Genomic DNA, 26442 nt, shown 5'->3' with positions numbered 1-26442 from the left:
TCTCCCAGGGCAGATGTTTCTCTCTATGCTAGGAACAGTTTGATTGTTGACCTGATCGAATCATTTCAACTCCATCCTGGGGATATCTACATTGGTCGGTTTTTCCTCTTTCTAGGATTGTGGGCCCTGTTGGGTTAGAGTTAGGCAAAAGGTGTATTCTTCAATTAAGAAATGATGTGGGACGAGAAACTGAATTTGTCCCTCTTAAAATGGACTTTCTTGTGATCTGTGTCTTTTTTTCATTAGGTCCACTTCCTAGCATGTTTGGGTATCTTTCCTCTTTTGGTTTGTGTACACTGATCCCCCATTTCACAAATTGGTCCTTTTCTTGCATGATCTTTTGGATTATCATGTTGTTTTCCATTTTAATATTGTTGACTCTCTTGTTGTGTTGCTGCTCAGTACCTTGAATTGTACTTGAATTAGATCTTCAGTTGTGGTGGAGGATAGCTCTGGGATATGTTGGAGGGTCTGTAGAATGTTGGCCCTGTTTAATGTATCAGGAGTGAGGATTGTGATATTATCCTCCAGTTCCCTTTGCGCGTGAACCCTTTGACTGGCGGCAGAGGAATATGTTTCCGACCGCTGGGCGTTTGTTGTATTTACTCTGTAATCTTTATAGGTGGCATTGTTCCCCCATGTCTCAGTGTTACCTATTAGAGGGAGAGGTATCCTTTCTCTGTCCATAGTATGTGGCAGTGCATCCTGCTCTTGACTTTTTAAGTGCCGTTCTAAAGGTGGCTCCCTTTACTATCTGTTTTTAGTGAGGGGTCCGTCTCCTGTAGGAGCTGCTTCTTCTTCTCATTACCTGGCCATCCTCACAATTTGAATTTATAGTTAGTTGTTGTACTAGTGCTGGGATTAACTGGTCATTCCCTGGCCTGACATCGAGCCTATGCCTTTTGTAAAGTTGGATAACGTTTCTGAGACACCAGGCAAATTTGTGCTGGATCTCCTTCAAATTCATTTTTTGGCCCTGACTGCCATTTACTGTAGCCAGGCCCAGCTGTAATTACTTTGCACGGTGGCGGTGTTTAATATTTTTTTTTTGCTACTTCAAGCATTTTATTGCTCTCCTAGATAATGTTTTGCAAGGTGCTGTGGCCTCTTCAAGGTTGTATGTCTAGTCAGTGTTCCTAAGCAAAATCTTGCCCTTTGCAATCTCCTCATGTTTAGATTTTTTTTGGCACATCGCTGATGCCAGATGCGAAGATGTTGGAGGTGTGTCTGGCCCTAAAGTATGTTTGCTGACTTGAGTCTTGTTATACTTAGGGGACTTGACTTCTGAACATCAGTTCTGTGGGATGCGGTTAGCGCTCTTCATTGCAGTTTGCTGTGACAAAATAGGGGAGCTTTCAGCCCCAGCTGTAGTGTTAATTCCATTGTTTCTTGCATAACGTAGAGCTCTTTCTGTTATACATTGATTTAAGTGATCTGTAGTCATTAGTTTTCTTTGCTTTAATTCTATGACTATTGATGTTAAGACTTTTGGGAGAGAACTAAGCTTCTCAACAATTGGGAGACAAGAGAACCTAAAAATTGGCTGCAGCTTCAGCAATTCCAGATTACCCGCTAGATTGTCGATTTTGACTTCTATGTTGGTCATGGCTGCATGGTATCCATTTAAATTTCAAGTTTTTGTACTTGCCAAGTGAGGACATTGATTGCGGTTATTAGTGTAGAATTTATTGAAGATAACAAGGAGTTTTGATTGTAACAACCACTTTGAGTTGTGCAGTTTGTCTCTGCGGTTAAAATGGTGAGAATTCTGTTCCCCCAAGGGGCTGTTCTCTCCCATCCCCATTACCAGCGAGGGTGAGTTTTGATTGAAAGTGAAGAGTTTAATTGCTGACAGGCTCCGTGACAGGGACAAGTTATGTTGAGAGCCTCTGCCTTCTGCCTGCGGAGTCACCATGCTTTTCCCTTGCATATGTTGTATGTCCGTATTTGAGGACTCCAGTGCTGAGGATATTTTTAAGACTTCCGGGTTTCCTTGCCCTACTGTATCTTGCCTCATTTCCTGGGACGGACAAAAGTCTGCTCTGTTATTCCGGGTAGGGAATATAATTCCCATTAACCGGTTTCTCATTGTAATGTAGATTTGGATTTGGTTCCTGGCTTGGGCAGTAATTTGCTTGTTGCTTCACCTGCTTTGATACATTGCCACAAGACTCTCCTTTCCCCAGTATTCTTAGTCTAGATGGTATTGGCGCAAAGTTTTGCAGATTGTCATAACATTTGGATTGGAATTTGAATTTATATATGAGTGCGCGATGGGGATGGATTCTAGCCGTGCTTGGATCTCCGTGGCCGGCATTATCATAGAACCGGTACTGCTTATTTTGCTCATTATGGTGCCTGGTCTGCTCTTTTTCATTTTCCTCCCCTGTCGTGCCCGAGCTTGTTTTCGATTTCCTTGTGCGGTCCTGTCTCCCAATTTATACGGTCGTTTATAAACCAATTTCCCGCTTTATGCCAGGAATTTGCGTTCTTTATCTATGGTTACTATTCTCTTAGTTGCTCCGTTTTCCCTGTTTTCTGTACTATACTTGATGTTTTTTTATGTCATTTGGGGTGGTTGAGCCAGGCGGCTTTATTTGGTTGGTTAATGTTCTATTTCCACAGATCCAATTACTTTGGTTGCTCTCCCTGTCACAAAGTGTGACTTGAGCCTGGATATTGTGGGGACTTTGATGCTCGACTTAATGTCCCTAGTATCCTTAATGTCCTTAGAGTCCTCCACTTAGTTGTAGGTAGAGACTGGAAAGCCCCCACGCTCACCCTTTGTTCTCCCTATACGCCCTTCCTTTGTCACCGTTGGGGCTACAATGACGCAGTACCCCAACAGCCAGTCATGGAAGTATGGTAGAAGTATTGGAGAAGTATGCACAGTATGGTAAACCCTACCCGGTTGTTTATACCTTGAGTCCTTAGTGTTTGAAGGTTGCGTCAGGAAAGGCAGGGGCAAGTTGATGATAGTGATAGCATGTGGGGGTGGAATCTAGGGGGCGTCACAAGTGAGACCTGCAGAGCAGGTGCAGGCTGCACCTGGATCTAACCGGGCCGCCTCCGTATCCGTCTGCCGCACACCCTCAGCAGCTGCCGACTAACGGCAGCTGCACTCGCTGAGCTGTGCTTCCCACGCTCCTTTGTTCCTCCGAGGTAATTGCAACAATGCCAATTCCTCTAAAAAAATAATGGCCGCTCTGGCCTCCAGGCTCTGCTGCCTCTCACCGCCCACCTGCCTTTCGGCCTGTGCGTCATCTCGCCCTGCCTCGTTGGCACCGGCACTGGCATCTGGCGTGTCTGATGTCCAGCAGTGCTGAAATTGTTGCCGAGCCGCAAAGTGCCAGATCCGTGGCCCCAAAACTGCAAGAGACCACGGCGTGGGCCCGGGAACCGGAGACCTAGCGGGTGCAACGGGTGCAGCGGCTCCTTATCACTGTCTTGCGGTCTTGCGTAGCTCTTTCCCCACCTGCGTGCTATCCTGCGTGCGTACGTTCAGCAGACAGCTCAGCAGTCCTATCTTGAAGCCTGTTTTTAAAAGTAAATTCTCACAATTGGTATTGACAGACCCTACGAGTCCCTGGTATATAATAAGGATAGGGGGGTTCAAAATACCTATAAGTCCCTAGTATGTAATAGGGCATGGAAGTTTAGCGGCTCAGCAGATTTCTTGTACTTGCATGTGTGCACTGCTGATTGCCTGCTGCCATTTTAAAGACAGCCTTGCTATGCCGATTCTTTAAAAGTAAAATGTATGCAAATTAGACTTTGATGGTACGGGCACTTTAAAAATTATAATCTACTGTATTATTACATATTAGGCATCTCCAAGGTCTCCCCTAGGTGTCCAAGGGTTCGGGGCCATGTAACTATAAGAAGGGACCTTATAAAAGATGTTTTAGATGTCATGGTGTGAAAAATCATTCAAAGGATAAAAGATTTGTATTGATAAATTCAGCAACTTGCCACTGTTGAATCTATCATAACTAGTACAGATAATAAAGCTATAGAACTTTCTCTTCTGTAAGGCAAAAGCTAAGCTTCTAGTGGTTTCTGCTGATTGGTCATCCTTAACAGGCTAAGTCAGGCTGCTTTGATTAGGTAATAGGTGGGATGGCTGGAGCAGAAGTTATCTGATGGTGGGACTTCTGCAGCTGCAAAGGCCGGGCCTGGTGGGAGAGGGATATATCAAACTGAGCTCAAAGAGCGCGCAGATCAGTAAGAAATGCCAGGCTTTCCTACCCCCACATCCTGTACTCCCAGCCAGATGGCAGGCTTAGGACAGGAATTGGCTGAGGTCAAGAAGAGGAGAGCTAAGGGAAATGAGCCACATCACAGGTTGGTTTAGCCAGCTCTTACTCCTGTGGAGAGAATTCACTCATGTTGGATTTCTGAAGTGCAGTGCTTTGCGGGACAAGAAGATGTCACACTTTGGATGAAGCAGTCATACCGTTAGTAGGCACCCATCGTCTTATTGGACAGGGGTGCCCCTTACTTGTCACCCCAGACCCTTGAATACGCTTGCAAGAGCTGCATGGCCTCTCAGATCTGCAGCCTGAAACTACAAGGACATGACTTCCCTGCTGAAATCTGGATCTGCACACTAAGGCCTACATTCTGACTGTGCCTGCTGCACAATCTGGTACTACATCCCTGGGAACTGAGCCTTGCTTCAAGAAGGATTAAGGTGTGGACTCACTGCAAACTACAGGATAACAGAGCCCATCTGCATTATCTCCATTAAGAGTCCCTATCGTGGAGTGGGTCCAGTGGGGATTTAAGGATTTGGACAGGTGCTTTGTGGAAATTGTAGTCCAGACATCCCAGAGAACATCTAGGAGATTCAAGGCATTTGGATAGGTGTTTTGGACAATTTTAACCTACATGGAGACCTTAAGGAACCACCTCCTGAAGTTTGGAGAACTTTGGAGAATTTTTGTGAAAAAGCTCCATGAGGTGACCGACCCGACATCAAGAGTCAAGCAGAATACCTTCAACTACGGCCAGGATTTCAGGTTCATCCTGCTGAAAAGCTCCAGAGCTCAAGACTTCGAGAATTTGACCGGGGCCTCACAGAAAGTCAAGTTGGTGAACCCACACCAAATCTGGCCTGCTTTGAAGGGTCAATTGGCATTGCAAGACAGTCCTCCAGAAAAGTTTCTAAGTGCAAAGGTAAAATTTTGACCGAGGCCTCCCACTTAGTGTATCCGACAAGGGCTTTATCATGGTTGGCCTTAAAGTTCGACTTTGTCTCGGTCAAGCAGCCCAGATGTCCCAAAGTGGCACTATAGGTTTTTAAGCACTATAAAGTGGTTAAAGTTTAAAAATGTATATCTCTGGTTTCCTACATTGGATTCTTGTCATTATAATGTCTATTTGTTCATAAAAATATAACCTATTTTTATAGACTGTTGTGGGACTTTTATTGTATTTGATGCATTTCACTCCTGTCTCCTTGGTAGCTGCTCGTTGTCAGCTACCAAGAGTTGAGCAAGGGACCTATTTACTGAGACCTTTAATGGTCTCTAAACTATGTTGGTGGCTTTATTACTAGTGGTAGGTGCATACTTATCCCTACCAATAATCCACTTTTCAGCAATTACAATTTCTCATCAGACACCAAACATGAAATCTCAACTTGTTCCCAGTCAAAAGTTGGAACTCATGCAACCCAATGTTTTCCTATTGGAGAGGTAGACCTCACAGTATTGAAAAACTAATTTAGGAGGTTTTCTCTACCAGGATATGTAAAACTTGAGAGTATATTTCAAATCTTTTAATTACAATGCACTCGCCCTATGCGCTACCTAGGGCCTACCTTAGGGGTGACTTTCATACAATAAAAGTGGAGTTTAAGTATTGGCAAGGGGGTTATTTTGCCAAGACTAATTGGTAGTCTAAAACTGAATTGAGCCTGCAATGGCAGACCTGAGATATGTTTGAAGTGGCTACTTAAGTAGGGGGCAAAATAGGTGTGGCAGGCCCCTTAGTAGCATTTAATTTGCAGGCCCTGGGTATATGGTATACCACTTTACTAGGGACTTATAAGTAAATTATATATGCCAATTAGATGTAAGCCACTTTTTCCATGTTCTAGTGAGCGAGCACACGCACTTTAGCACTGGTTAGCAGTGGTAAAGTGTACAGAGTCCCAAGGCCATTAAAAACTAATTCAGAAAAATAGAATGTTAAAGGCAAAACATTTGGGGAAGAAGGCCCTAAGGCTGAAAGGTCTAACAATGTCCATAAGTATTGGGCTTTTATCATCCTTAGTGTATTTCAATTCAATATAGGAGGTTTGAAGATGATGTGCACAATACTAGAGCTATCTTTCCAGTATGACACAGTCCTGTGTTTCCAGATTGGAATTCAGATGAAAGGCTATGTGAAAAGCATGCTGTGCCCGACAGTATGTCGGCTTACGAGGTAGTCATAAACCTAATGATGTAGTGACTGTGTATAGTTTGGTCATACTCAGGCTGGGCATCAGTGTACCCCATGCTGTATGGGATTATCAATGGATTGCAACATTTGGAGTGGGATTCAAATTGATAACATTTCAAAATCCTAATTAAAACTCGATGCTACTATCATTTTCACTATTTGTGGCCTCCTCTACATTGATAACTGTTGTTTCTACCATTTTGGTAAAATCTTTCTTTATTGGCTCCAAGAAGTCAAGTTTGGCTATAGTCGCCATGTTTCCTAAAGTCTCCATTGATTTTTATTCCTAGGTATTTTACATTCTGTGGGACAGATATATATGTTAGTCCTCTCAGCACTCTTTCAAGTGTTGTTGGTGTCATTGGCATCACTTCACTCTTTGACCAATTCATTTAGTTGTTTTTGAGGAAGAACATTAAGATAAGTACCATTATACACGCTGCACTATTGGTGTCGATAGGTCCCAAACAGTCATCAAGATATCCTCAGGGTATGGCATCAGTTTACACTTTATTGGCAGAGTCGAAAATCCTTTGAGTGTAATAGCCGTTCTAATAGCTATCACTAAAGGTTCTAGCGAAATGCAAAATGCATATCTCTGTCTAGTACCTCTTTGGATCTCAATCCAGTTTGACAGCAAACCATTGCGAGTGAGTATCCATGGGGGTCTAGTATAGCTGGTGTTAAAAATAAGTCACCCCACTCCAATCAACAAAATGCTTTTTCTGTGTCAAGGAAAAGTGCAACTTTTTCATATGTGTCCATATGGTTTGTAATAACAGAAGTAATATAATGCATACATGATTTCTTGATGAGAGGTTTGGTAAAAATCCCAATTGGTTCCAATATATCAACAGGGTCTCAAATGTACTCAATCTTATCACCAGCATTTGTGTGAGAATTTTTATATCACGTTGAGGAGGGCTATGGGTTGGTAATTGGCACACTGTAGTTCATCCTATCCAGGTTTAGGTATTAACAATTGTTTTATTGTATTCTGGCCTTATGTTCTCTGTCTCCAACATCTCTTCAAAAAATATTCCCAGGAGAGGTGTAAACTTCTACAGTGCAAAATCTAGGAGAGGTGCACAATTCTATTGACAAGCCATTATCTCTGGGGCTTTTCCACTAGCCATCACTTTTAATGGTTTCTCCAATTTTTGTCTCTGATATGTTCAGTTGGAGACAGTGGTGGTATGTCTATCTTGGCCATAAACCCTCTTTAACAGAATAATCATCGCTTGCTTTTGAAGAGTATAGCCTCACAAAGAGGCAAACTCATGTGTTATCCCTTTTGTTTGATTCCTGAGTATATCTTGCTTATTATTAATGGTGGGTATTCTACATTGTGCTTTTCTCTGGTTAAGTCGCAAGGTCAAAAGGCATACCGGTTTCTCACCATGGCCATATGCTCTGAATTTAATGTGAGTTAGTGCTCTCTATAACATTTTAGAATATAAAGTATTCAGCTTGTATTTCTTGTTTATTAGAGTTCTCAGATTAGCATCTGTCTGGTCTCGTTATTGAAGTGTTTATAAAACAGACAAGTCTGTCTCAAGAGCAAATATCTGCCTAGTGATGTCTTTTCAAATTTCAGATGAATCTTTATTCAGGCAGCCTCTTACATATGCTTTCCTAACTGTCCACAATAATTGAAAAGAGGTAGTGGAGTGTTTGTTGAATGCCATATAATCCTCAAGTGCACTATGTCGTGTTTTCTTGTCTTCTGGTGTTGGATAATATGTTCCATTCATCCTCCATGAATGCATTCTAGGGACAGTTAATTTTAATTACAGTACCATGAACTTAGGGGTGCTATCTGAAACTTTGCAGACTCCTGTTCCAAAATGTAAGACTGCAGGGCTCCATTATTCAAGAAGAAATCTATATTTGATTCTGTTCCCTGTAGTGGTGACAAGAAAGGGTAATCCGGGGTACTCACTCTGTTAGTAATTTATTCTGAATTGAGAAGAATTGGTTTGTAGGATTGTTTGGTACATAGGCAGAGCATACAATGAGGGTGGTATTCTGTGTGGGCCATGTAACAAAAGCATATCTGTCCTCTGAGTCAATCCACAGTTTGCGTATCTTACTAGCTAGCCTTTTGTGGAGTGATGAGTAATATCACTACCCTATGTTACCTGATGCTCCAGATGAGACATTGGTCTTTGAGAGTTCCTTGAACCTTCCTGGTGAAGCAGATACTTTGCCCAACCAGTCACCTCAGTTTGGACCAATCTATAGCAAATAATGCTTGACTCTGCTCCAGTCGTAACTGCCCGCCCAAACTGCCCAGCCAAATTCTCCCAGAAGCAGAGCACAGACAACCCAGGACCAGGTTTACCCTAGTGAGGGCCTCATCAGCCCGATACAGCAAATGGTTCCAGTGACAGTGTGCATGAGACAACTTCTGGGCATTCCCGTACCACTTAGGGCAACACACTAAAGTATACAAAAAAATGATGGATGAAATGCATGAATTAATCTCAGTCACTGGTAATTACTTGGGCCACATCCCAATTCATCATTATTTTGCACACCATGTCACCTCAGCTTGAACCCAGGTATATGCATATCAGTATTGGCAGTGCTACAATTAAAACAGTCCAGCATATACTGTCAAGCTAGGTCATACCTACACTTAGACTTTGCTGTACTGCATACTGGGAGATACACCTTTAAGCGTTTTCCATTAATAGGCCTGAGTGACCCAAATGATGCTACAGGCTTGCCCTCTTTGCTCCATTTTTTTTTGTTAAACTTGATTCTTTGTACTACATTTGTTTAATAATCATTTTTGTTTTGTTTGTTGCACTGAAATAAATGGGTTAAGGATGTATGTTTCTAATTTTCAATGCAACCTCAACATTGGTTGTGGTTGGTGAGTTTTCTTCAGTCTTTCTGTACATTTGCCACTTTGTTGTTTTCTAGAGTTGAAATTCGCCACTTGAATCCATAGAAGTGAGATGTCATGAATTTCTTTGCACTTGCTAAAATGCAAATATGCTGCTTCCTCTATAAAGGAAGTATCCAGGTTGACGTAGGGCTGCCTGGAAAAGGCATCTATGTTTCATGGACTGAATCAACCACAAATATGCATGTTATTTTATGTTAAATTAAGTTCTAAAGTGCAACGGTTACCCAAGGGTGTCCTGGCATTAACTCAACACATCAATGGACAGAGTGAGGGATATGATGGGGTTTGGCCTAGTTGGTAAAAAGCCATGTTTTCAGTGCTTTCCTAAAAGTGATCAAATCAAGAGGATCAAAAGTGAAAGGGAATTTGATTCCGGGACTTTGCAGTGCCGATGACAAAGTTCTGCAGCCCCAGGTAGCTCGCTTAAATTTAGGGACTACCACAGGCTTTGATCCCAAGGAGCAAAGAGGTCCATTAGGCATGTTCATCATATACATCCCAACATACATTACTACATTTTTTTTAAAAGGTACTCATCCGTAAAATGTCAGTTTAAAAGTACGCCTGACATGGGTGCAGTTTAAGATTTTTCCCTATACACATAACAGAGCAGCAATATGTCTGGAAAGTTGTGCCAGTCACATCTTTTGAGGCATACTACACAATAAGTTATGTGATTCTTACCAAATGCAGAATTGTGTGCGGGTACAAGTACTCATTTACTAAAATCAAGTCTACTTTGCAGTTGCATTTTTGCCTCTTTGTCTATTTGCTAAACATCTTCCCAGACCTGAACCCCCTTCCTCAATACCCCATAAGAGTTTGGATTGTATTCTAGTCATATTCTCACCTTTGTAAGGGGTGACTTCAGCCCTTTCTCCCTTTCGTACCCTAGAAATGGTCAGAGAGTTGCTCCAGCAAAGGGATGGAGTAAGTAAGGCTCAAAGAGAAGCTTGTGAATTTCCCTCACACTCAGTAGTTTGGGGCTTTTCACTGACTCTCAACACATACCATGCATTGATTTACAAAGTGTAGGGTTTACTATATTGTACTTGTACAGAGTTGTAACCTACAATTGCACAGAAGTAAATGCGTTTTACACATCACACCCAATCTGATGACTCTTATTTGGTTCCACTTACCAGCCTCCACCATCTTCAAAACTAGCAGTATCAATTACAAATCCTTCACAACCAGCACCCTGACTATGTGTTTGAAAACCTCAACATTTCTGGTGGCACGCCAGCATTCAGGACACAATGGGACTCAAGACAAAGAAGTGTAAAAAAGAAAAAAAACATGAGGCAACCGGCCTTTTCCGTCTCTGCATCAATGAAGTGGAACAACATTTTTGAATTCATTCGGACTTCCACAACCATGCTCCAATTTGGAAACAGTTGAAGCCACACCTCTTTAAAGAAGGCCACATTACAATGCAGTAAAAGATCAGTTCTGCTCCCAGAAACCAGCTACTTATCCAATCACTCATTGACTATATCCTTGCATTTCACCATGTACAGTGCTTTGCTTCTTTTAGCTAGGTTTGCACTGTATGCATAACACATGAATACATATATACGTCTGCTAGCTATCATACCTAACAGATGTAAATTGAGCCATTTTAGGTTTAAGCATAGATTTATGACCAAAATTACTTTGTAAATCAAGCCTCAGTTATTCTTGCCAAGGTTGGGTGCAGCTAAGGTGTTGATATTTGGATTGATAATATTTCACCCTTAACTAAAACAAAGCCATTATTGCAAATTAAATTAGATTTGAAAAGATAGATATCAAGATGCCCACTCAAATTAGTCCCAAATGATATTAGAAGTTATTAATTGTGTACAGCAAAAAAATAAAATAAACTTGTATAAAGGTAATGTGAATTATAAACAAATGTCATTTGTTTACTGTAAACATCACACAGGATTCATCCCAATATTGTACAATTAAGGCCTAATATTGCGTGAAGCCATTTTGTACATAAACATCAAAGTTATCAGCATAATAAGTACAATTTTATATTCATCTCATATATCATCCTCAAAGATATAGAATCAGATGAAGCAGAACTAAAATAGAAGTCACAATCACTTTGTACAAGCAGGAGACAAAAAGAGCCAAGGCAAATATGCATATCTTGAAGGAATACCAAACCCTCGGCCTCAGAAGCAGTTCTATGGAGGAAGCAAGAAACATATTCCTTCAATATGTGTTTTACAATGACAAATAGTGTTCATGTGAAAAGTGTGATTCCCATTTCTTTGATCTAATCCATCAGGCATTTTTCCATTGAAGTGAAGGCAGATAAAGGTATGGTACCAGATTATTGTTGACTAAACATGGTATGACAACCATTTTTTATCCGAAATATCCCTTACAAAAATATCACCCCATTAGCATTAAAAATTGAAAATCTTCAACCTCTGCAACAATACTTTTTGTGAATGATAGAATTCAATATTTGTCAGATTATATTTTATGTCATTCATTAGCAACACTATCCTACAAAAATGTGACAGTATAATTACTTGTCCTTACTATTTCAATAGAGAACAGTTGCAGTCCAATCATGAGCATATACAAATGTGATATATCATTTGTCTTTACAGACATCAGTTTTCCTTACGTATTCCGTGATGAATGAATAATACAATGCCAAAATAATAAAGAAATCTTACACATTCTTACATTTTCTATGTTAATCAATGTCTCTACATACTCACAATATGCTTTTGTAAGAAATTGGAGTATTATTTGAGGGAGTGAGAACCCACCTCAAATAATAATTACAACCTTGGTCAGGATGAGCCACAAAAGTCACAAAATAAACCTGTGCCTAGCTTAGCACAAACGCAGTCAGGCTTAACTTAAAGGCAATGTGTACAGTATTTATGCAGCACTCAAACAGTAATAAAATGAAAACACGACACAAGAAAAATCCAAAACTTATTTAGGAAAATAGAGCAAATTTTATTAAAAACATAACACCAAAATCACACAAATTCAGGGCCTCATTTTTGAAAAGTGACACATCGGCGGCCAAAAACAGCGATGCAACACTTTTCATAGCGTCATCCTTGCTACACCATGGATGCGCCGTATTTACACAATGGCGCTCCCTGTCGCAAGAATGGACCAGATACGTCAAGAATCCTGGCATATCTGGCGGCGCAGTAATGATGCATTGTGTCTCGGTAAACTGATGCAACTCCAGCAAATGTGTCATTACACATGGGAGAGTCCCATGTAAAGGCCCCGCGCCACTCCTCACGCCCGCTTGAACCAGCGTTCAGATTGTGACGCAGTCAAGTTGAAGAAGTGGCGCACTGAAATCTCACAGATTTCACTGCACCACTTCTATGAGGCTTCTTTACATGGGAACGCCCACCCTGCATACATAATACCTGAGGCAGGTATAATGTAGCGCAGGGCCTTACAAAGTGACACGGCTACCTAATCAAAATAGAGCCAAGAAGCATTACACACTAACCACAGCCATCTGGTTGCACTTGACCGGGACAATAGTAAGGTTTAAGATGAACAGTGATGTAGTTCGGGTTGGACACAGGTACCAAGTTCATCCAAGTGAACATTTTACCTTTTGATTTAGTCTCTAGAATGAAGTCGAAAATCCTCAGCAGGGCAAGCATGCACACTGTGGCTAAGAGGGATCCCCATCATCGAATTGAAGCTGGATGAGGTTTTGGTGAAGTTGTTGAAGCTTGGATTTGTCTGTCAGGGAAAGACTGCAGGCTGTAGCCGAAGTGGGCTCCAGGAGGCTGGACACTTTTTATGTGAGCTCCAGCTGGATTAGGTTAGCTGCTGTGGAGAAGAACATAACAGGAGCAACCTGATTCATTGGCCTAGAGGCAATGCACCTTTGTTGAATTGGCTCGGCAGGTTGGTCCTGGTCCCTCACCGGTTCTCAGTTAGTAGAAAATTTCAGAGTCTCAGATTTCAGGAAAGCTCAAGAGAGTACACTTTGACACCAGCCAAAAATCCAGGACCTTTAAGACAGCAATTGGGGGTCAAGAGTCACTCCAGCAAAGGCCAGCAGTAGGGCCCAGGGCAGTTCCAGTTGGAACTGGACAGTTGCAAATGCAGGAGTTTGTGGTGTTGTCCCTGTAGTCCAAAGAGGAGATCAGTTGTTTGAAACTTGTAGTCTACTAATTAGGTATGCAATACAAGAGGGGAAAGAAGTCCAGTCTTCAAGACTCCTCTAAGGTCACAGACAGCAGGTCCAGTCCTCATCTGTTCTTCCACAGGTCCAGAAGTGATCTGAGGTTGGTACTGGGGGTGGCATATTTATGCCCAGTGTTAGCCTGTGGGTGGAGGTACTTCTAGCTACCAAATGGGGTAAAAGTTCCCAGTGGTCACTCTGCACTTACTCTTTGTGTTTACCTGTAAACTATCGCACAGTTCCCTTCTCTATCTAAAACCATCACGGCAGAAAACCTCTTCCCCTGTGCTCACCCAGAGATGTGGCTATGATAATAGACAAACCCTTCCTTATGGTCATTCTAAACCAGCTCATCACCCACTGAGATTGGTGCCTTGCAGGATAGCAGTCCAATGGAGGGGTAGGCCCATATGTGAGCTACATCTTGCCTGTGACAGGGTAGGCATTCTTTGAAATTAATTAAGTTCCTGGGCACAGCCTAGATGTCCATCCTGTTATCTGAACGTCAGCCGCTTTCCAATTGTCTCAACTTTGGGAACCACTTCACACCTAATAAAGAAGCCATTCAACTCCTGGGTGACAGTGAACATTGGCAGAAAGGCTCATTTAGCTCAAGCAAGAATATGAAAATGTTGTAAATATGTCATTTTCACAAGAGTAATGTAAAATCCGACTTGACCATTAGTTTGAATTTTAAATTACTATGAAAATCAGTACTTAAACCATATTTCTAGCTGCTTCCAAACTGAAATTATGCAGTATGTGTCATTATAGTGTAATCTGGTGTTTTCCTATGGAAGAGCCAGCCTTGCCACAGTGAAAGATTATTTTAGAGATCTTTCAATGCCAGGATATTTAAAACATTAAATAGACATGCCCTATTTTTTAAATACCATGCACCGGGAGAAACTGCAATTTAGAGTCCACCTTAGGTTTGACTTTTAGTTATTAAAAAGGAAGGTTTAGCACTGGGAAAAGGTTTATTTTGCCAGGTGGACACAGCAGTTTTAAAACTGAATGCTCAGTCTGTAGGGGCAGGCATGGAGACACGTTTTATAGGGCTACTTTAGTGGGGTGCACAATGAGTACAACAGCCACTGGAAGCATTTAATTTACAAACCCTGGGTACATAAGTAAATTAAATGTACCAATTAAGAATATATCAATTGTATAACCTTTAAAGAGAGAGTACAAGCACTTTTCTGATGCTTAGTAGGAGTAAAGTGTGCAGAGTCCTATGGCCAACATAAAAAGCTGCAGTGAAAGAATGCATAAATCTAGTGGAATGCCACATAAAAAGATGGTAATTTCCAACGGTTGTTGACGAATGTGAAGGGCAGGGCTTGGGAATGTACGTGTTTAGATGTGTTCTCAATGACAACAAAAGCACTACAACCCAGGTGTACTAAAGTTTTGCATGAGCACTTGTGCTATTCAGAGTGATGCACAGTGATCTGCAAGAAAATGTTTATCAACTTTTGTGCCCAAATGTGTTTTTTCTTTGCACCAAAGATTTCTCCGGAATGCATTGTTAAATGGTATTGTTTTGCACAAGCTGTCACTCCTCCTAATTTATAAAATAGGGTATTATAGGGCAGGATCTATGAATTCAATGCATACCCTAAAGAATTGCAAGTGAGACCTAGCTTTGCATAGAATACTAACGTTAAATGAAAATAGGTGGAATAATGGAATAAAAAAGTATTTTGGGGTGGATAACTTTGTATAACAATTGAGAAAATTACACTTATTATTCTATGTGCCCCGGACAGCACTGGGTAGGTCATCTTTTGCATCTAGTGAGCGTAGCACTCTTTGAGTTCATGTCAGCAATGTCGTCATCGGCGCATGACACTTCATAAATACGACTCTGCACCAAATGTGTTTGCTCACACAAAGCAACACAGCTGATTTTGTGTGGCATTGCATGAATCTAAGCAAACCTTAAATGGATGTTTCTCCTCAGCTTATAGGTAAGGACGATGGCTACATTGGCAAACTGTAGCCTGCAATCTGCCCTGAAAGTCCTGCATCATCTTTGTGGCGAGAGTTGTTTAACTGCTGAAACAAATTTACCACTTGATACATTTATATGTTCCTTCTCTAAGAGTATATGTGTTTGGTAGAGGGTTGTTGTGAAAGATTTGGAGTTAACAGATACATATATATTTTTAGTTTTACACTGCACAAACTCGACCAAAAGGTATCAGAGCGCTTTACATAAGCACTAGTTGCGTTACAGATGGACACATTCATTTTGTTAGGCACGGGGAGAGTAAGTGATTAGCCCAGGATGTTGAGCTTCCCTGCGACTCAAACCCCATTCCTCAGCTTCGAGGTCGACCCTCTAGCCATTAGGCCACATCCTCTTTTCTCCTTTTCTTTCTCTGGACCTGATTCACAAAGAGCCTCCACAGTCTTGGCGGAAGCTCCGTAGTCATGGCAGAGTCTCCACATTAGTGGCTGAGTCTCCACAATGAGAAGCTGCAGTGGAGAGATTTCACCACGAGTGCGGAGACTTCACAATGAGTTTGGAGCCTCCATCACGACTGCAGACACTCTTCATGAATCGAGCCCTTTGTTTCTACATTCAGTGCAAGAAATACAATTGAGTAGTTGCATGAAAGCTACATTTTTGTAAGCACCAAATCCATCTGCCATGAAACTTTTCTATCCCACTACCTCTCTCACTGTGTGAATGCGGTTCTCCATGCTGTTTTTTCACACCACATACTGTTCTGCTCCTTGCATAACACAATATTCTTTTTTCATTGTGCAAGGGTTGTTTGAGTTCTCATCTGTAAGCTTGCCTAAGCCGCCTCTAAACAGGCACCCAATTTATAGGGTTTTGTATTTTCCATCAAAAGTTAACGTAGTTGGAAAATTATGAAAATGCCTTTTTTTATTTTAAACTCTCCACATATTTTGCTTTTCTCTACTTCATTGCAGACTTTTTTTACATTCTAAGTTTACAAGTTTTTATTTAAATTTTTACATCCTATTTTTTTCATAGCAATCCAACTAAAACCCGACAACATCCATGCCAGGATTGCCCAATTGAGGGAAATATAAAGAACTCATTAAAGTATTCTTCCCTCAAACATTATTAAGAGGAGCAGAACTCTAGACTACACAGTATTAATGAGGACAAAAGAAACAGCAGTGCACAAAGGAATAAAAAACATAATTATCAAAACTAAATTTATAAAAATGGATAATATATATTAATTCCAGCACCAATATTTAAAGAACTATTTGATGAAAACCAAGAAACAACTTTTAAAACATTTTGAGATGTAAGATTAGGCAGATCACCTTTTGAATGAAGTGCGTGCAAGTCTAGTGGGAATTGGTGTTATGCTCACAAAACTGGCTAAACCTGGACCAGTTATTATGTGCCAGGGTAAAAGCAAATATTCCACCTGGAGCAGCACCATTTAGGCTCCTCCCTCACATGACACAGAAATGAAATTATATACATGCATTTGACATCACATTCACTGCATGCCTTAACTTTATTAATGTGAATGAAGCATTCAAATGCATTATTGAAATCTATTTGAGTTGTATATATGTGTGTGCACTAATTTACAGTTTAAACACAAAAACATGTATTTCTTGTTCATGTTTTGCCCTTACACTCCAAGAGATATTTGCATATCTAAACATGTACTCTTTTACGCATATTTTGCAGTTATTTCTAAAGTTACTTGTGTGTATGTATAACAATATATTCGAAGTGTAAATTGAATGCTTAACTAACGTTAGCTTCACTACAGGCCTCAGTTGAAATGATTTTTGCTTACCAAGCATGTTTTCTCTTTTCCTTCAGGGTTTATTATCATGATTTATGTTAATCAGAGAGAGGCTTATTGTCTCTATTAGAAGGCTTATAGAGAGGTCTGGAGAGAAACTTGGCAGTGAACTTGGCAAAACAATGGTGGAAACCGACTTTCCATTCATCATGTGTCAGGTTGTCAACATTTTCAAGGTTGAGAACCAAAGTTTTAGTTCAATGTGATGTGAACCTAAAGCCATGTTGCAGATGCACTCAACTAATTCGTCCCTGGTGGTGTGAAGGAGATAAGAACATTTCTGAATCTCTTGTAACTTTTAAGTTGGTTTTCTGACAGCCGGATGTAGAGATTACCTTTAGATTTTGGGAAGTACAGACCTCTCTGGTTGCCCTATCCTTGCTAGTGTGAAGCTTTTTGCTAAACACTTATTTCCTTTTATTTTCAGACTTGAACTGAAGTCTGTATTGTGATTATTGCAATTCAATATATCATCCTATTGTGCCTTAACCTAATGAAATATGTCACCTCACCTATGGTACTACTGCGTTTACTGATTTTATTCTTGGTACTGAACTTATTCTTGGTGTGCATATATACTGGATGGATTAGAAATATAAATGAAACTCTTTAAGTATATCCAGTGATTCATGGTCCTTATTGTGGAGTCACATTGGCTTCACAAGATAGAGATATATTGTTGAAGTTTCCTCTCTTAATGTCAGCTATCAAAGGTTTATATGACCAATGGTTAAAATCTTTATCGACTTGACTAAGAAATTAGCTCTAGGGACCAGTGCTCTAGCACATCCATCTTTATTCGTTATAATTGTTGCCCTTCGTATGACGGATATGCCAAGACATAGGTCCCTGGTACCATATGAATCAGAGTGAGAGTTCAAATAGCGTTTGGTGGACCTCTTTATAAAGCGAATATTTAAAGACAGTAGCTCACCAGTATGAATTCACATTTTCAATGTAATATAAACATCTAACTACCTTCTATAATATACTAAATCTCGCAGACTCTTAACAAATATTTGAATGGCTTTTAAAGGCTATCTCCCTCCTTTCCCTATAGGCACAGCTTACACTATGTGCTGAAGTGGTCAGTACAATTCCATATCAAGACAAGTGGAAGGAAATTATTTTTTCTATGCCAACACTAGCAAAAGCACATCTACTTTTGGGAACTACCACCCACAATCCCAGGAAAAACACGTCTTATGTGTACTTTTAATAACAAAATTAAGTGGATTACATACAAATATGGCTATATATTGGATGGACCTAGAAAAGTGAAGTGAATAATCATAAACTACATAGAAGTAAGTCCACTTGTAAAACTACCCAAACAGTTTTTTCAATGGTTTGCGTATTTCCTTTCACCTGCCTTCATTCCCTACTGTAGTGCAGAATAAGTATTATTTGAAAATGCAAAACTAAAGAAAAAGCCTCGTGCTTCAGCTGTGAGCATAATCAATCACATCTTAAATAGAAGCATCCTTAAGATAATTTCCTACTCACCTCTTTGGTAAGTGTTTAAAATGTTTACCCAAAAGCAAGTCTAAGTTTATCATAGGCTCTTTAGGATCACTGAGAGCACTGAATGTGGGGCTAATTCCCAATCTTTACAGTACCTCCTATCCAAACAGATGGGTCCAGTCGAAGAAATGCATAATCATATAGGATCTCTCTGCCCTCTATGAAATGGAGTCACTTCTCTTGACCTCATCTATGTGTTTTTTCTTTATTTTATTGGTAGACAGGGGCCAGTTAATAAAACTAGAGATACCTATCTTTGCACTGAGCAATTGGATACAATATTTACAGTGCGCTTCCCACTAAAATGCCTAGTAAACACTTTCACCGGAGTCCACTCTTGAGATTCTGCTCTTACCTTTAGGTAAGTTAAAGGGATGTGCATGCTCATGCAGTAACTGGGAAGCTCATTTCAGGTTGATGCAGGTGCCTACTGAAAACACCTAGAAACTGGGCATCTTCTAAGTCTACTTTATTCTCTGCACACATCTCAAAGACAGGATATCACATGCTTATGTCTCAGAGCTGGGAATTTTGTGACTGGGGAGAGATGGTCTGACACCAATAGATGTTGTGTGGGGGTAGCACCTGAGGTTGACAGCTTGGTGGTTTGCCTAAAAACCTCAAACTAAAATACTTAGAGCTATGTAGCCTGCCTTCTCCATTATATCCCTAATGCTCTGCCAGTATTCCCCTTAACCGTGGTCTGGCTACTGCCATTGTCAGGTCTGTACAACTGGGGTCGCAAGTGCACAGACACACCAGCAGTGTAGCGACAGGTCTACAATGCTACCAGGCTGGGACAAGCCACCCTCAATTTCAGTGGTGGCCGCTGCAAAACTCAAGTGGGGGGGGTGGTTGTTAGTTGGGGACTGGGGATTAGGGAAATAATAATTTTTAAATAACTTATCTGCCGGCTCCCTTGGTCCTCCTTATTTCTCATGCTCCTGATGGTGTCCCATCAGTCCCTGCCACACCAGAACAGGCTCCCCACCAAATCCTGGTACAGCTCTCAATAGCATGAGAGCAGTGCCAGGATTGGTCCTGAGTGGCCCGGTTTGCCTGGGAGTCTCTGCTGTTTCACCAACCCAGATGTGCAACACAGCTGGGTTGGAGAAACCTTAGTATGAATGTCTGTTTGGCGGGCCTAAGACGTCCGACCAAACCGACATGCGCACTTTACAGTGCACCTACCATGTCTCCTCTCTTCAATGTCCAAGCCCTTCAGCAACCCGCCCAAGACTCTCTGGCCAAGTCAGTCAGTTGGAAAAAAAATTATAATGTTGTTTTATTATCATTTTATTTTTCACTGCCTGACTCAGTGGGCCAACAGTCCTCTAACATTATGGAGGAGCCACCCCTGCTCAAATTGTTTCATGCTAGAGACAACCCCCTCAGACAGCTGGAGAGGTTTCATGACAGAACCCTGATCTCTGAAGGACATCCACTGAAACTCCCTTCTTTCTGCTTTTGGGTTTGTATGCAAGTATAATATTTAATTAGCAGAGAATACAACTTTGAGACTGAGAAGACACATGGCCTATACTGTTCTCTATAATACCTAACAGCTAAATCCAATCACCTCCATCAAGAGGTGTGGACAGAATTGTCAAACATGTCAACTGAAAAAGTCTAACTTACCCTCTACCACACAAGAGACCTCTGCACCCAATTCATCAAATGCTTCAGTTTGTACTATAGATTTCTATATAGACATGACAATTTCTCATAGATGGTAAACTGCAGTCTGGTTAAATTTGCTGCACATATTTTTTATTTATTTTATGGGAACATTATTAATTGTTTAAATTAATTAAATGATAAATTCTCAAAGATATTATAAATCTGTTAATTTCAATCTCTAGGCACTGGATAAAACAACAACCTCATAACTTAAACTCTACCGCATAGAATAGCTGATTTATCCAGTGCGCATGGCTCGGCCCACTGTGGGGCAGGGGGTAAGGGGGCTCAGCATCAGGGAGTCATTTCTCAGAAATGGCAAGGCTTATTGAATCTGGTTTTCTTCTATGTGTGTTTTTCAAACTGCACTCATTTTTTAAGTGAGTATTCTAATTAGCTTGCAAATCACAACCAAATCACTATAATCAAACAGATGCTGGAATGCAATAGTATGCCATGACACTAGTCCACGTTGAGGAGTCTGGGTGTCACCATGTACTATTCTAATGCTTACCAACAATATGGACATAGCACAAAAGATAGACTGCAACAGGAAAATCCATGTAGACAAAAATATTTGTTTTTCTCACACATTCACAGACTGGGATGGCCAAGAAACATAGCACATTTGGGAACATGGGTGCAGCCCTCCAGAGGAATAAATCCTAACACAATACTCGCCAGACAGATTTATACACAAGCATACACAACTATCAGATCACTAATATGTCTTTGGTGTAGGACTGGAACAAGAATCATTCCTAATTTAATTCCCATCCTCCACAAGTATTAATGAAAACATGCAGATGGACATGCCATGTGCACACAAGTTATACAATAAAAAGAACATAGACTGTCACTACCCTATATCACTATTGCAACAAACAGAGATTGTGTGGCAGACGATAAGACATAAACCCCCTTTTGGTGACTACTCCACTCAGATACCCACAATATAAAAATAGACTGAATTCACTAAAATGGTCCAGCCTGAAGGTAGGCAATGAGTAACAGCAAATATATTTACTTCAGTGGTCTAACAGTTAACTTGCTTATGGGTGCTAGCCCTGAGAAAAAACAACAGTATCAAGAAGCAAAGTAACCACTTAGTTCTGCACTTTATAAAAACGGGTGGAATCACATCACAATGCATCACATTGGGGAGAACTTCTGTTCCAGTGCAGGAACCATTAGAACCTCTGCAAGTCCTCAGGTAGTTTCTTAGTGAAGTACTCAGCATCATCTACTGTTCACAATGCTCTTAAACTTACCTTATTCAGTTTAGGGGATTCATCCTTGTGTTCCACTTCTCCTTGTCACAAGCTAGAAACACTCTCTATGTCTTCAATCGGTTTTTCGTTTTGTGTCCACCTTCTGCCTCAGCTCTGACAAATCCAGCTTTGGCGGTAACTGAAGGCCCCCTACCCTTCTCTGAGCCACAACACATTGTTCTCAGGGCCAGGATCCTTCTCTATGTACGTACACTTGAACATCTTCACTTAAGATATTTTTCATATAGACCCAATTGGCATTGTGTGATTTTTGGGCCTCAAAAATGTTACAGTCCATAGTACTAAATAGAAAGTCTGGTTTGCAGTGCTACCCTACCACAGGTATTTCAGGTAGCAGAGGATTTGCATCAAGGACAGACACTATAGCTTTGTTCCCCAATTCAAAGAAATCTTCCCTCTCTAGAGAACAGGAACAATCTGTCGATCACCTTCCATTACATTCATGAACATTAAGGCTTCCAGGTTCATAATTCTTAGTTGTTGGCTATGCTTGAGTAGTGGTATGTAACCTTCATAAGCGATCCAAGTAAATAGGAAACCGACAAGCAATTTAGTAGTTTAAAATTTACAGACAAATGAAAAACTCCTCTGAGTAGTGACTTCCTCTCACTAAAGCGTGAGGACTGCCAAAGGGCAGTCACGTTCAAATACCCAGATTATGCAGGTAATTACATATTTTTAAGAAATTGTTGGATATTATCCGATGTTTATACCACATCAGGATCTCAGAGGCAAGCATCAAACCAGACAGGCTACACTGTAGTACACAACAGTATTTTTATCACTCCTATTTTCTATGGCTTTCTAAGGATCACTAGCTACCTTGGTATTATATTGGCATAACTAATTACATCACAATAAATTTCATAACACACGTGAACATGTAAGGAAAACAGCATTGATACTAAATTAAACATATGGTGTATTGCACTTGGAGACAATATCAACAGATAATTGTAAAGATAGATACCTTAACATTATACTGACTGAAAAGGCACATAAAAAAATGCAATAAGTAACATCAGGCTAATAGGCCATAAAGGAAATTTCTATTAGGAAACTGGTCATCAGAAAGATGTTAATGCACAACAAGAATTATGACTAGTTTGTTCGTAGAACAATGATTGTTAGTCTTCACATTGTGCAGGTTCCCTGCTTATCTGCAGGGAGGTAAGGGACCAAAATGAGTTGTACTGATCTTCTGTGCATAGGTGTGTGGCTAGGTAATAATTGCCCTCTTCCGAAGGCTGAGCATGGAAGGCAGGCCAGCCTGACCCAAGCAATGTTGCATGTGTTGCAAGTGAGGTCCTCGCACATGCCAAATGCGGGTGTGAGCTCACAAACTTGACCCTACGTGCCAATGCTTACCGTGGAGGGATGAGTGTTATGGGTCTTTGGCTGACTAAGGGTTAAATTGATTGTTGAGTTAGTGGCTGATGCCCTATGTGGATCAATTAAAACAGGTTTTGCCCTCAGGCTATGAAGCATTCCCTCTGGATCAAAGCATACCGGTTACAGTGGATGATTCAATGATGTCAACTGGACCCGGGCCACAATATAAATGAAGCAATACAAAGAATTAATGGAAAGGGAAGACCGTCTGACCCCATCATATCAGAAAGATTGTGATACAAAAACATTGTATTTGTTCTATGATGGATCAGTGAATGGGAGGTAGTGCAGCGGTATCGCCTACTGAAATCCCTGCATATGATAATAATAGAGGTGTCACAAGTCACCTGTTGGCTTTTATACAGGGATTGCAGGCTCCCTTGTGTTATAATAGTGTAATTCATAAGATTCTGTAACCCATGTAAAAGAATCAGTGTCTAAGTTCCTTATAATTGGAGACTTGTGAGACACCCAGTGGCCGATTATATATTATATTATTATGTCAGAACTGGATTAATAATAAATTAACAAATTATCACAGTTGAGTTCTGATGTCACAAGGCCTGCTGTGAGGGCCACTAAGTCAGGTTATGGAGCATTATTGAAGCAGCTGTTTAAAGGAACGAAAACTGATTGTTGCTTTTCTTTCTCATGCTCAATTTTTAACTCACAATGACAAGCAGAGAGAACATGTTTGTTTTTTGCACTTCTTAGATAGAGAAAAGCTAGAATCTTTCCGAATGTTTCTACATATTCCAAGCTAGTGCAGCTTTTTTTTTTAAAGCGTACTACTATAGAACTGTTTCTTATATCCGTATGCAACAAATAGCTAATAGGTTTTCGATAACATTTTAATGCACTAGAGGTTCTATTTTTATTCTTCATGTTTGCAAACAAGCTCGCTCTTTCATATGAAAGAGCTATGTAGCAGAGTTTTAAGTGGTTTGTGGGAAGGGTGATGGTGTGATAATGTATAATATGGGATAAAGTACCTAGTGGTGTACATGATAAGGACGCTGCAAGGAACCTGGAGTTCCATAACCTTGTGAGGGAACTCAGCCTTCAGGCTCGTTCCTTCACATGGTTATGGAACTCCTCTGGGACTTGCAATATTCTTATAATGTACAGTTGCAAATCACCTGACTCTGATGAACAAATGGGTGGAGATGGGGCAGACGGGAGGGATGCATCGGACCCTATGACTGCAAGAAATCAGGCGGTAAACAGCACGGGGAACACAAGGGACTCCCAGAATGCTCTTGTATAGATCCAGCGGATCAGGACACAAATCTGTTAAGCATCATTAAGGGGGTGGGGGGAGTTGAGGAGAGTTATAAGGTTCATTTTTGGCACAACCCCTTCAAGGAAATGAATGTAGGGATGCACTATATGTATGGTGAAAAGGTTATCGAGACAAAAGGGAAGAAAATATATCCCTGACAGTGTATTCTGTTGCTAATGTATGACTATGCCTTGAAATGCCAATAAAATTATATTTAAAAAAATCTAAATAATGTACGACAGGAGGTTCTTTATCCATGATATCACTGATAATGATTCATTGATCACTACGAAGCTTGTATAGTAATGCAATTAATGTTTAAAATATGTAAAACGTATAACATACCTTTGTGAGACACAGTCTTTTCTGCTTTTTCTCTTTTTTCGTGTATTACTTTCTTTTCAGTTTTTCCCTCCTTTGTAGGTTTTTCCTTCTTATCAGCTTTTTCTTTCTCTTGTGTTTTCTCTTTCTTTTCTGTTTTTTCTTTTTTTGGTAATTTTTCCTTTTTCTCGGGTTTCTCTTCTTTTTCAAGTTTAGGTTTCTTTTCCTTCACTTCTTTCTTTTCAATTTTTTCCTTCTTTTCCACCTTTTGTGTGATTTCTGGTTTTAGAAAGAAATGATGTCAGAACTTGACTATTAATATGTTATTACAGTTGAGTCTTGTCATCACAATGCCTGCTGCCAGGGCCAGCAGGTCAGGGAGTATTAATTGTAAGCTTCAAATGACAAGCAGAGAGTTCATGTTTTTTTTGCACTCCTTAGATAGTTAGAGAAAAGCTAGAATCTTTCTGAATGTTTCTACACATGTTGAGCTTGTGCAGCTTTTAAAAAAAAAAAAAATTCTATGTAACTGTTTCTGATATCTGTTGCAAAACATAACTAGAAGGTCTTTGGTGAGTTTCGTTTTACACTAGAGGTTTTATTTTTATTCTCCATGTTCGCAAACATGCTCACTCTTTCATATGAAAGAGCTATGCAGTAAGGTTTTAAGTGGTTTGAGGAGAAGGTGGTGGTGTGATCATGTATTATATGGGATGAATTACTCCCTGGCACATAAGATAAGGATATTGCAAGTCATCTCAGAGTTCTATAACCATATAAGGGAACTTGGCCTTCAGCCTTGTAATGCTATACGGCAATTGAACTCTTCAGTGACTTGCAATATCCTTATAATGTATAGCAGGAGGTACTTTATGCCTTACATCACTGATATTGCTTTATTAATCACTACGAAGCTTATATAGTACTGCAATTAATTTTAAAAATATACAGAATATTTAACATACCTGTGTGGGGCACGATTCTTTCTTTTTCATGGCTTTCTTTCTTTTCAGTTTTTACCTCCTTTATAGGTTTTTCCTTCTTTTCAGTTGTTTCTTTCTTTTGTGTTTTCTCTTCCTTTTCTGGTTTTTCTTTTTTTAGTAAGTTTTCCTTTTTCTTGAATGACTCTTCTTTTTCAAGTTTAGGTTTCTTTTCTTTCACTTCTTTCTTTTCAATTTTTTCTTTCTTTTCTTCTTTTTGTTTGATTTCTGGTTTAGCTTTCTTTTCGTGTTTCTCTTTTACTCCTGTGATCACTTTCTTCTGTGGTGTTATTTTAATATTTGTTGGTTCCTTTATTTCAGTTTTTTTCTTTGTTTCTTTTTCTTTCACTGGTATTTTTGTTTTCTTTTCTTTTGTTTCTAGTTTCAGTTCCTTTTTAATTTTCAATTCATTTTTTTCTCTTGGCCTTGTTTTTTCTTTTGCCTCTGGCTTCTCTTTCTTTTTGGGACTTTCCTTGTGAATTGCTGAAATAAAAGGAAATTTATTGTGAAGGAAAGTTAGGAACATCGTGAGTTACAGTCACGTCATGATGTTAAATGTATGCAGAAGCTCATGGCTGCACTTTCAGAGCATCACTTAAAATGCAC

General features: G+C 40.2%; 1 protein-coding gene across 50 annotated transcripts in view; it reads right to left on the bottom strand.

Moving 5' to 3' along the window:
* Nucleotides 1-26442, bottom strand: part of LOC146820883 (uncharacterized) — a 1936624-nt gene that overhangs the window by 1484090 nt on the left and 426092 nt on the right. For all 50 annotated transcript variants that reach the window (XM_085611721.1, XM_085611696.1, XM_085611722.1 and 47 more), the window contains 2 exons: nucleotides 25822-26319; nucleotides 24881-25135 (listed from right to left, as the gene is read on the bottom strand). In XM_085611721.1, coding sequence (XP_085467847.1) covers nucleotides 24881-25135; nucleotides 25822-26319 — 753 coding nt within the window. The remainder of the gene's footprint in view (nucleotides 1-24880; nucleotides 25136-25821; nucleotides 26320-26442) is intronic.

This window comes from Triturus cristatus, chromosome 6, assembly GCF_964204655.1.
Source record: "Triturus cristatus chromosome 6, aTriCri1.1, whole genome shotgun sequence".
NCBI lineage: Eukaryota > Metazoa > Chordata > Amphibia > Caudata > Salamandridae > Triturus > Triturus cristatus.
This window is presented reverse-complemented; position numbering and strand designations above follow the sequence as displayed.